The 13,355-nt window shown below is 38.5% G+C and overlaps 1 protein-coding gene across 1 annotated transcript in view; it reads left to right on the top strand.

Annotated features, from left to right (window-relative positions):
* The window catches only part of LOC115126000 (unconventional myosin-XVI-like), a 344,854-nt gene that overhangs the window by 280,530 nt on the left and 50,969 nt on the right, over positions 1-13,355 (top strand). The window contains 1 exon segment of the mRNA XM_065005768.1: positions 4,483-4,638. Within this exon segment, the coding sequence (XP_064861840.1) occupies positions 4,483-4,638 (156 nt within the window).

Genomic DNA, 13,355 nt, shown 5'->3' on the forward strand with positions numbered 1-13,355 from the left:
TCTGGTACTGGTACTCCCTGTAAATAGCAGCACATTGATCTGGTACTCGTACTCCCTGTATATAGCTCCACATTGATCTGGTACTGGTATTCCCTTCATATAGCTCCACATTGATCTGGCACTGGTCCTTCCTGTATATAGCTCCACATTGATCTGGCACTGGTCCTCCCTGTATATAGCTCCACATTGATCTGGTACTGGTCCTCCCTGTATATAGCTCCACATTGATCTGGTACTGGTATTCCCTTTATATAGCTCCACATTGATCTGGTACTCGTACTCCCTGTATATAGCTCCACATTGATCTGGAACTGGTACTCCCTGTATATAGCTCCACATTGATCTGGTACTGGTATTCCCTTTATATAGCTCCACATTGATCTGGCACTGATCCTCCCTGTATATAGCTCCACATTGATCTGGTACTGGTATTCCCTGTATATAGCTCCACATTGATCTGGTACTGGTACTCCCTGTAAATAGCAGCACATTGATCTGGTACTCGTACTCCCTGTATATAGCTCCACATTGATCTGGTACTGGTATTCCCTTTATATAGCTCCACATTGATCTGGCACTGGTCCTTCCTGTATATAGCTCCACATTGATCTGGCACTGGTCCTCCCTGTATATAGCTCCACATTGATCTGGTACTGGTATTCCCTGTATATAGCTCCACATTGATCTGGTACTGGTATTCCCTTTATATAGCTCCACATTGATCTGGTACTCATACTCCCTGTATATAGCTCCACATTGATCTGGTACTGGTCCTCCCTGTATATAGCTCCACATTGATCTAGTACTGGTTATCTCTGTATATAGCTCCACATTGATCTGGTACTCGTACTCCCTGTATATAGCTCCACATTGATCTGGTACTGGTATTCCCTGTATATAGCTCCACATTGATCTGGTACTGGTATTCCCTGTATATAGCGTATATAGATCCACATTGATCTGGTACTGGTATTCCCTTTATATAGCTCCACATTGATCTGGTACTCATACTCCCTGTATATAGCTCCACATTGATCTGGTACTGGTCCTCCCTGTATATAGCTCCACATTGATCTGGTACTGGTATTCCCTGTATATAGCTCCACATTGATCTAGTACTGGTTATCTCTGTATATAGCTCCACATTGATCTGGTACTCGTACTCCCTGTATATAGCTCCACATTGATCTGGTACTGGTATTCCCTGTATATAGCTCCACATTGATCTGGTACTGGTATTCCCTGTATATAGCGTATATAGATCCACATTGATCTGGTACTGGTATTCCCTGTATATAGCTCCACATTGATCTGGTACTGGTATTCCCTTTATATAGCTCCACATTGATCTGGTACTCGTACTCCCTGTATATAGCTTCACTATTGTGTATTTTTTCTTCTTGTGTTACTGCATCATTTCACGGTTAAGTCTCCCCCCAGTGTTTTCAGGATGTTACAAATAACTTTTGATTAAATGGGTACAATGTGGCCTTACGTTGCCTATTACTGCATTGATTTAAAGAGACTGTTTCATAAAATACATGTTCAAACACTTCCCTTCAACTCTAAATATAATATGAACACAAGCAGTAACTGTTAGATCAGTTTGAAACACCATTCATTGTTACACGAGAATACACACACTGTAGTCCCTCTCTCCTTCTCTCACCCTCTCTTACTTTCTCTCTCAATTAAATTTCAATTCAATTCCATTTCAATTTAAGGGCCTTTACTGACATGGGAAACATATGTTTACATTGAAAAAGCAAGTGAAATAGATAGTAAACGAAAGTTAAATAAACAATCAAAAATGAACAGTAAACATTACACTCAGAAAAGTTCCAAAAGAGTAAATGCATTTCAATAGTCATTATGTCTATATACAGTGTTGTAACGATGTGCAAGTAGTTAAAGTACAAAAGGGAAAATAAATAAACATAAATATGGGTTGTATTTACGATGGTGTTCTTCACTGGTTGCCCTTTTCTTGTGGCAACTGGTCACACATCTTTCTGCTGTGATGGCACACTGTGTTTCACCCAATAGATATGGGAGTTTATCAAAATTGGATTTCCCACAAATTCTTTGTGGATCTGTGTAATCTGAGGGAAATATGTGTCTCTAATATGGTCATACATTTGTCAGGAGGTTAGGAAGTGCAGCTCACTTTCCACCTAATTCTGTGGACAGTGTGCACATAGCCTGTCTTCTGTTGAGATACAAGTCTGCCTACATTGGCCATTCTCAATAGCAAGGCTATGCTCACTGAGTCTGTCTATAGTCAAAGCTTTCCTTAAGTTTGGGTCAGTCACAGTGGTCAGGTATTCTGCCACTGTGTACTCTCTGTTTAGGGCCAAATAGCATTCCAGTTTGCTCAGTTGTTTTGTTAATTCTTGCCGATGTGTCAAGTAATTATCTTTTAGTTTTCTATGATTTGTTTGGGTCTAATTGTGCTGCTGTCCAGGGGCTCCGTGGGGTCTGTTTGTGTTTGTGAACAGAGCCACAGGACCCGCTTGCTTAGGGGACTCTTCTCCAGGTTCATTTCTCTGTAGGTGATGACTTTGTTATGGAAGGTTTGGGAATTGCTTCCCTTTAGGTGGTTGTAGAACTGAACAGTTCTTTCGTGGATTTTGATAATTAGTGACTATCGGCCTAATTCTGCTCTGCATGCATTATTTGGTGTTTTTTACGTTGTACGCAGAGGATGTTCCTCTCTCTCTTTCTATCTCCTCTCTTTCTTTCTCTTTTCTCTCTCTTTCTCTCCTTCTCTTTCTCTACCATGTCTCTCTCTTTCTCTCTCTTCTCTCGCTCTCCATATCTTTCTCTGTATCTCTTTCTCTCTCTGTATCTCTCTCTCCGTATCTCTCTCTCTGTATCTCTTTCTCTCTGTATCTCTATATCTCTCTTTCTCTGTATCTCTCTCTCCCTCTCTGTATCTCTCCCTCTGTATCTCTATCTCTCTATTTCTCTGTATCTTTCTCTCTCTGTATATCTCTCTTTCTCTGTATCTCTCTTTCTCATTCTCTATCAGTCTCTCTCTCTCTCTCTCTCTTTCTCTCTCTCTCTCCTCTCTCTTTCTCCTTCTCTCGCTCATCTCTCTTTTTCTCCTTCTCTCGCTCGCCTCTCTCTCTTTCTCTCCTCTTTCTCCTTCTCTCTCTCTCACCTGTGACGCTCAGTCTCTTTTCCCTCTCTCCTCTCTCACCTCTCTCTCTCGCTCTCTCTATCTCTCTCCTCTCTTTCTCCTCTCTGTCCTGTCATTATTCATTCAAGTATATTAGCAGTGTGTAGGTTAATATAATATGAGATTAAATATTTATCACCGTAGTGGGGTATATCACTCTTCCTCACACTACGAAAGGGGAGATGACATGAGGACAGAACAGAGTGTAGCAGAGACATCCCACTGGGCACAGACATCAATTCATCATTGAAATGATGTGGAAGCAACGTTGATTCAGCCAGTGTGTGCCCAGTGGGATACTTCTTAATCTAACTAAGTCATTGAGACAGGGCATTGAAGAGGGGCACTAACAGTAGTTTAAGGATATCCACCAGAATGCCAAGGGCCTTAAAACCCAGGGGTCTAGGGTAGAAACAGAAACCCTCAGGCTGACGTGACACTTTCTTCCATCTCAATGTCACATGCCTAGACATTGAATGACCAGCAAGGTACATTGATGACTTGAATGGGGATGCCTCTTACTAGTTAGCATGCCTACACGCCTGAGGAGGCTGGTAGTCAGGGTCGTGAACAGCGAGATGCCACTGGGCTTAACGGGGCAGCCTGCTTCCGTTCCCTCTCTGGCACTAAATGGTTATCTGTGATACCCGATGCTCCGGGGTGGCCTGGGGGTTAGGGGAGGTATCAATGCCATGCCTGTGATGAGCAGCTGTTTCCCCCCTGCCTGCTTCTCCTGCGGGATACGGGAATGCCGCAGGGACGTCATGAGAATTCCCAACTTTAAACTTGAAAATTAGCAGAGAACTGACTGTAGAAATGTACTTGTAGAGTATATTCTGTATTAAAACAATAGGTCCACAAAGGAACTAAATCAAAAAGGGTAATTTTGATGTATTCATATAAATTGTTTTAATGTTTAATAAATGAATGTTTAAAATTGTATTTCAGAATTGAGTGATGCTCCATATGTTAGAGCTTGCTATTAGGAATATAATGACACCAGGGTGTTGTCTGTATCGTGTAAGGTTCATAGGTCATAGGGTCTTACCGGAGGCAATTGTAGGTCTAAAAAGGGCCTAAAATTGCCACTTTAATCATGATATTCTCAAAACTGGTTTGTGTTACAAATGTAAAAAGCCTTTCAAACATTCCTCATCCCAATGATGTCTCTATGTGAGAATTGCAAGAACAATCTGAGGTGCCAAAAATATTTTTGGAACTAACAGTTTAACAATTCAATGTATGGAAACAAACCGATGGCAGTAACAGTGTGTGTGAGTGTGTTTGTCATCTCCTCCCAGGGTTCAACTCCAACATCAACCTGCCAGGGAGAGATGAGCCCCCAGGCTCCACCCCCTCCTCCCCGTCTCCACAGCTACAGGACAAGAACGCCAACAACCACGCCCCCCACTCCCCAAGCCACACCCCCGTAGAGAATGGCAACCGGCTGTCTAATGGTAAGAGCCGAAGGAGGAGTTGGAGTCAGGTGAAGCGGTGAACGGTAGGATGTGAGGAGAAGGAGGAGGAGGAGGAGGGAAGGATGGGATGAGAGGAGAACGATCCCAACGATTCCTTTGGTTCCTCCTCAGCTCCTCTCCCTCACGATCAGTGAGGAGTGAAACGACTGGGTGGGATTCCCTTCGATATGGTTCTGTCACCTACATTAGCCTATCAAGGTCACATCAGCAAGGTTACAGCAGTGATCACACAGGGACACGAAGGGGACAATTTGACAGATAGTGACACATTCACATTCACTCTACACATTCAAGTGCAAAAAAGAGCATTTTAATTCCGGCAGCATTAAAATCAAGCAGACCAGAGCTCCATTAAATGCCGATCCTTTCTGAGTAACCACTTCTCCCAAGAGGATGATCCCCTAGGTCAGCTTGCTCTGCGGCTCACTAACAACATACAAACTAAAAACCGTTCATAAAACGGTTTCATTTCTAAAATCAAAAGCAAACAAATTGACTCCAAATTGAAAAACGGCTAACCTGAACAAAAATATAAACATGCAACAATTTCAAAGATTTTACTGAGTTACAGTTCATAAAAGGAAATCAGTCAATTGAAATAAATAAATAAGTCTCTAATCTATGGATTTCACATGACTGGCAATACAGATATGCATCTGTTGATCAGATAACTTATTTTTAAAAAGTAGGGGAGTAGATCAGAAAACCAGTCAGTAACTGGTGTGACCACCATTTGCCTCATGCAGCGTGACACAATCTCCTTCTCATATAGTTGATCGGGCTGTTGATTGTTGATTGTGGAATGCTGTCCGAAGTTGCTGGATATTGGCGAGAACTGGAACACGCTGTCGTACACGTCGATCCAGAGCATCCCAAACATGCTCAATGGATGACATTGAGCATGAGCATGTCAATGGGTGTCAGGTGAGTATGCAGGCCATGGAAGAACTGTGACATTTTCAGCTTCTAGGAATTGTGTACCGATCCTTGCAACATGGGACTGTGCATTATCATGCTGAAACATGAGGTCATGGCGGCGGTTGAATGGCACGACAATGGGCCTCAGGATCTCATCACGGTATCGCTGTGCATTCAAATTGCCATTGATAAAATGCAATTGTGTTCGTTGTCCGTATCTTATATCTGCCCATACCATAACCCAACCGCCACCATTGGGGCACTCTGTTCACAACATAGACATCCGCAAACCGCTCTCCCACACAAGGCCGAACATGTAGTCTGAGGTTGTGAGGCCGGTTGGACGTACTGCCAAATTCTCTAAAACAACATTGGAGGAGGCTTATGGTAGGGAAATTAACATTCAATTCTCTGGCAACAGCTCTGATGGACATTCCTGCAGTCAGCATTCCAATTCCACTCTCCCTCAAAACTTGAGATATCTGTGGCATTGTGTTGTGAAATGATCTTGCTGTTTAATCAGCTTCTTGATATGCCACACTTGTCAGGTGGATGGATTATCATGGCAAAGGAGAAATGCTCACTAACAAGAATGTAAACAAATTTGTGCACAACTTTTTTGACAATTTTTTTGTTTGAATTGGATAATTCTGGGATCTTTGATTTCAGCTCATGAAACACGGGACACAACACTTTACATGTTGTGTTTCTATTGTTGTTCAGTGACAAACTAAAGGTGATTGTTATCTAAATCCAACATTTACATTGGCAGAATATCTCAGCCGAACTAGATGTAAATAGAAGAAAACCCCTCTCCGAATACAGACTGAACAACCACATCAGAGAATATGGAGGCAGTCTGATTTACAGGATGGAGAAACTGAGATTCACTTACTGTATTCCTGCCCAAAATATGACAACATAAGGGAAACATACTCCCCAGATTTGGAAAAATACTGTATATACCAAACTTTCACCAAATCCTTGATGGACATAAACTCCCCATTCTTCTTGGAGGGGAGCAGCAGTCAACTAAGCTGTCAGCTAAATGTGTCACCCTGCACCACAACCAGAGAGAGAGATGGGATGGACGTTGTGGTTGTTGTGTTTTTGTTTTGTTCCTGCTCTCTTTAAGTTTGTTTCCTTAATTCATAATTTTTACTTTCTGTCTGGAATAACAGACATTTAATTTACACATTAAATAATACATCAACAAACATGTAATACACACATACACACACTCCTACATGCAAACACACACTTACATAAATCCATTTGCACAAGTCTATGTGCACACGCACACACACAAAAACGCATACACACACACACACACACACACACACACACACACACACACACACACACACACACACACCGATATATACAGGATATACTGTAAATATTATCTTATTTTTATTACCAAAGTAAAATGCTTTTAAGATATAATATTAAAATCACTTTTTGCATTTATACATTTTATTTCTACACATAAAAAACATTCTAAAATATACAGTGCCTTTAGAAACTATTCAGACCCCTTGACATTTTCCACATTTTGTTATGTTACAGCCTTGTATTAAATATGTTTTAAATATAGGTATTAAATATTAAATCAATTAATGTATTAAATATATTTTTTTCCTCATCAATCTATACACTATACCCTATAATGACAAAGCAATGACAAGTTTTTGTACATTTTTTTGAATTAAAAATAAATAAATAAACGAAAATATGACATTAACATAAGTATTCAGACCCTTTACTCAGTACTTTCTTGAAGCACCTTTGGCAGCGACTACAGCCTCCAGTCTTCTTGGATATGACACTACAAGCTTGGCACACCTGTATTTGGAAACTTTCTCCCATCCCTCTCTACAGACCCTCTCAATTTTTGTAAGGTTGGAGGGGGAATGTTGCTGAACAGCTATTTTCAGGTCTCTCCAGAGATCTTTGATCGGGTTTATGTCCGGGCTTTGGCTGGGCCACTCAAGGACATTCAGAGATATTTGATCGGGTTTATGTCCGGGCTCTGGCTGGGCCACTCAAGGATGTCCAGAGACTTGTCCCGACGCATCTCCTGGGTTGTCTTGGCTGTGTGCTTAGGGTTGTTGTCCTGTTGGAAGGTGAACCTTCGCCCCAGTCTGAGGTCCTGAGCTCTCTGGAGCAGGTCTGTACTTTGCTCCGTTCATCTTTGCCTCGATCCTGACTAGTCTCCTAGTCCCTGCCACTGACAAACATCCCCACAGTACGATGTTGCCAACACCATTCTTCACCTTAGGGATGGTGCCAGTTTCCTTCAGACGTGACGATTGGCATTCAGGCCATCTTGGTTTCATTAGAACAGAGAATCTTGTTTCTCATGGTCTGAGAGTCTTTAGATGCCTTTTGGAAAACTCGGGCTGTCATGTGCCTTTTACTGAGGAGTGGCTTCTGTCTGGCCACTCTACCATAAAGGCCTGATTAGCGGGATGCTGCAGAGATGGTTGTCCTTCTGGAAGGTTAACAGAGGAACTCTAGAGCTCTGTCAGAGTGTCCATTGGGTTCTTGGTCACCTCCCTGACCAAGGCCCTTCTCCCCCGATGGCTCAGTTTGGCAGCCAGCTCTAGCAAGAGTCTTGCTGGTTCCCACCTTCTTCCATTTAAGAATGATGGAGGCCACTGTGTTCTTGGGGATCTTCAATGCTGCAGAAAAGTTTTGGTACTCTTTCCCAGATCTGTGCCTCGACACAATCCTGTCTCTGAGCTCTACAGACAATTCCTTCAACCTCATGGCTTGGTTTTTGCTCTGACATGCACTGTTAACTGTGGGACCTTATGTAGACAGGTTTGTGTCTTTTCGCTTCATGTCCAATCAATTTACCACAGGTGGACTCCAATCAAATGTATTCATAAAGCCCTTTTTACATCAGCTGATGTCACAAAGTGCTATACAAACCCCAAACAGCAAGGAATGCAGATGTAGAAGCACGGTGGCTAGGAAAAACTCCCTAGAAAGGCAGGAACCTCTCTAGTAAAAAACCTAGAGAGGAACAAGGCTCTGAGGGGTGGCCACATCTCAAGGATGATCAATGGAAACAGGATGTACCTGAGCTCAATCTCATACCGAAGGGACTGAATACTTATGAAAATAACAGGTTTCTGTTTTGTATTTTTTTAATACATTTCAGAATAAGGCTGTAACGTAACAAAATGTGGAAAAAGTCAAGAAGTCTGAATACTTTCCAAAGGCACTGTATCCTGTCGACATTCTCTACTCATCATCACTATTATCATTATTATTATTGTAGTTATTAATATTATTTCCTGTTACTGTTGATGTCTATCTCAATTTGCTTTAGCAACAGTGGCTTTGTCATTCATGCTAATAAATCTGATTTGAATCTGAATATGTGAATGCTGGGATATTAATAATGAGAGAAATAGCCAGAATGAGAGACAGACAGACAGAGATGAAGAAAGGAGATAGATAAAGGACAATAGACAGGAGGTAATAAATGATAGATAATAGACAGGAGGTAATAAATGATAGAAAATAGACAGGAGGTAAAACATGATAGATAATAGACAGGAGGTAATACATGATAGATAATAGACAGGAGGTAATAAATGATTGATAATAGACAATAGACAGGAGGTAATACATTATAGATAATAGACAGGAGGTAATAAATGATAGATAACAGACAATAGACAGGAGGTAATACATTATAGATAATAGACAGGAGGTAATACATGATAGATAATAGACAGGAGGTAATACATGATAGATAATAGACAGGAGGTAATACATGATAGATAATAGACAATAGACAGGAGGTAATACATTATAGATAATAGACAGGAGGTAATAAATGATAGATAATAGACAGGAGGTAATACATGATAGATAATAGACAATAGACAGGAGGTAATAAATGATAGATAAAAGACAATAGACAGGAGGTAATACATGATAGATAATAGACAGGAGGTAATACATGATAGATAATAGACAATAGACAGGAGGTAATAAATGATAGATAACAGACAATAGACAGGAGGTAATACATTATAGATAATAGACAGGAGGTAATACATGATAGATAATAGACAGGAGGTAATACATGATAGATAATAGACAGGAGGTAATACATGATAGATAATAGACAATAGACAGGAGGTAATACATTATAGATAATAGACAGGAGGTAATACATGATAGATAAAAGACAGGAGGTAATAAATGATAGATAATAGACAGGAGGTAATACATGATAGATAATAGACAATAGACAGGAGGTAATAAATGATAGATAAAAGACAATAGACAGGAGGTAATACATGATAGATAATAGACAGGAGGTAATACATGATAGATAATAGACAATAGACAGGAGGTAATAAATGATAGATAAAAGACAATAGACAGGAGGTAATACATGATAGATAATAGACAGGAGGTAATACATGATAGATAATAGACAGGATGTAATACATGATAGATAATAGACAGGGGGTAATACATGATAGATAATAGTCAGGAGGTAATATGTGATAGATAATAGACAGGAGATAATACATGATAGATAATAGACAGGAGGTAATACATGATAGATAATAGACAATAGACTGGAGGTAATACGTTATAGATAATAGACAATAGACAGGAGGTAATACATGATAGACAATAGACAGGAGGTAATCCATGATAGATAATAGACAGGAGGTAATACATGATAGATAATAGACAATAGACTGGAGGTAATATATGATAGATAATAGACAGGAGGTAATACATGATAGATAATAGACAGGAGGTAATACATGATAGATAATAGACAGGAGGTAATACATGATAGATAATAGACAGGAGGTAATACATGATAGATAATAGACAGGAGGTAATACATGATAGATAATAGTCAGGAGGTAATACGTGATAGATAATAGACAGGAGATAATAAATGAAGGATAATAGACAGGAGGTAATATATGATAGATAATAGACAGGAGGTAATACATGATAGATAATAGACAGGAGGTAATACATGATAGATAATAGACAGGAGGTAATACATGATAGATAATAGACAGGAGGTAATACATGATAGATAATAGACAGGAGGTAATACATGATAGATAATAGTCAGGAGGTAATACGTGATAGATAATAGACAATAGACTGGAGGTAATACATGATAGATAATAGACAGGAGGTAATATATGATAGATAATAGACAGGAGATAATAAATGAAGGATAATAGACAGGAGGTAATATATGATAGACAATAGACAGGAGGTAATACATGATAGATAATAGACAATAGACTGGAGGTAATACATGATAGATAATAGACAGGAGGTAATAAATGATGGATAAAAGACAATAGACTGGAGGTAATACATTATGGATAAAAGACAATAGACAGGAGGTAATACATGATAGATAATAGACAATAGACTGGAGGTAATACATGATAGATAATAGACAGGAGGTAATAAATGATGGATAAAAGACAATAGACTGGAGGTAATACGTGATAGATAATAGACAGGAGGTAATACATGATAGATAATAGTCAGGAGGTAATACATGATAGATAATAGACAGGAGGTAATACATGATAGATAATAGACAGGAGGTAATACATGATAGATAATAGACAGGAGGTAATACATGATGGATAATAGACAGGAGGTAATACATGATAGATAATAGACAGGAGGTAATACATGATAGATAATAGTCAGGAGGTAATATGTGATAGATAATAGACAGGAGATAATAAATGAAGGATAATAGACAGGAGGTAATATATGATAGATAATAGACAGGAGGTAATACATGATAGATAATAGACAGGAGGTAAAACATGATAGATAATAGACAGGATGTAATACATGATAGATAATAGACAGGAGGTAATACAGATATATAATAGACAGGAAATAATAAATGATAGATAATCGTCAGGAGGTAATACGTGATAGATAATAGACAATAGACTGGAGGTAATACATGATAGATAATAGACAGGAGGTAATATATGGTAGATAATAGACAGGAGATAATAAATGAAGGATAATAGACAGGAGGTAATATATGATAGACAATAGACAGGAGGTAATACATGATAGATAATAGACAATAGACTGGAGGTAATACATGATAGATAATAGACAGGAGGTAATAAATGATGGATAAAAGACAATAGACTGGAGGTAATACATTATGGATAAAAGACAGGAGGTAATACATGATAGATAATATTCAGGAGGTAATACATGATAGATAATAGACAGGAGGTAATACATGATAGATAATAGACAGGAGGTAATACATGATAGATAATAGACAGGAGGTAATACATGATAGATAATAGACAGGAGGTAATACATGATAGATAATAGACAGGAGGTAATACATGATAGATAATAGACAGGAGGTAATACATGATAGATAATAGTCAGGAGGTAATACGTGATAGATAATAGACAATAGACTGGAGGTAATACATGATAGATAATAGACAGGAGGTAATATATGATAGATAATAGACAGGAGATAATAAATGAAGGATAATAGACAGGAGGTAATATATGATAGACAATAGACAGGAGGTAATACATGATAGATAATAGACAATAGACTGGAGGTAATACATGATAGATAATAGACAGGAGGTAATAAATGATGGATAAAAGACAATAGACTGGAGGTAATACATTATGGATAAAAGACAATAGACAGGAGGTAATACATGATAGATAATAGACAATAGACTGGAGGTAATACATGATAGATAATAGACAGGAGGTAATAAATGATGGATAAAAGACAATAGACTGGAGGTAATACGTGATAGATAATAGACAGGAGGTAATACATGATAGATAATAGTCAGGAGGTAATACATGATAGATAATAGACAGGAGGTAATACATGATAGATAATAGACAGGAGGTAATACATGATAGATAATAGACAGGAGGTAATACATGATGGATAATAGACAGGAGGTAATACATGATAGATAATAGACAGGAGGTAATACATGATAGATAATAGTCAGGAGGTAATATGTGATAGATAATAGACAGGAGATAATAAATGAAGGATAATAGACAGGAGGTAATATATGATAGATAATAGACAGGAGGTAATACATGATAGATAATAGACAGGAGGTAAAACATGATAGATAATAGACAGGATGTAATACATGATAGATAATAGACAGGAGGTAATACAGATATATAATAGACAGGAAATAATAAATGATAGATAATCGTCAGGAGGTAATACGTGATAGATAATAGACAATAGACTGGAGGTAATACATGATAGATAATAGACAGGAGGTTATATATGGTAGATAATAGACAGGAGATAATAAATGAAGGATAATAGACAGGAGGTAATATATGATAGACAATAGACAGGAGGTAATACATGATAGATAATAGACAATAGACTGGAGGTAATACATGATAGATAATAGACAGGAGGTAATAAATGATGGATAAAAGACAATAGACTGGAGGTAATACATTATGGATAAAAGACAGGAGGTAATACATGATAGATAATAGTCAGGAGGTAATACATGATAGATAATAGACAGGAGGTAATACATGATAGATAATAGACAGGAGGTAATACATGATAGATAATAGACAGGAGGTAATAAATGATGGATAAAAGACAATAGACAGGAGGTAATACATGATAGATAATAGACAGGAGGTAATAATGATAGATAATAGACAGGAGGTAATACATGATAGATAATAGA

The sequence above is a fragment of the Oncorhynchus nerka genome, linkage group LG3 (genome assembly GCF_034236695.1).
Source record: "Oncorhynchus nerka isolate Pitt River linkage group LG3, Oner_Uvic_2.0, whole genome shotgun sequence".
Taxonomy (NCBI): Eukaryota; Metazoa; Chordata; class Actinopteri; order Salmoniformes; family Salmonidae; genus Oncorhynchus; species Oncorhynchus nerka.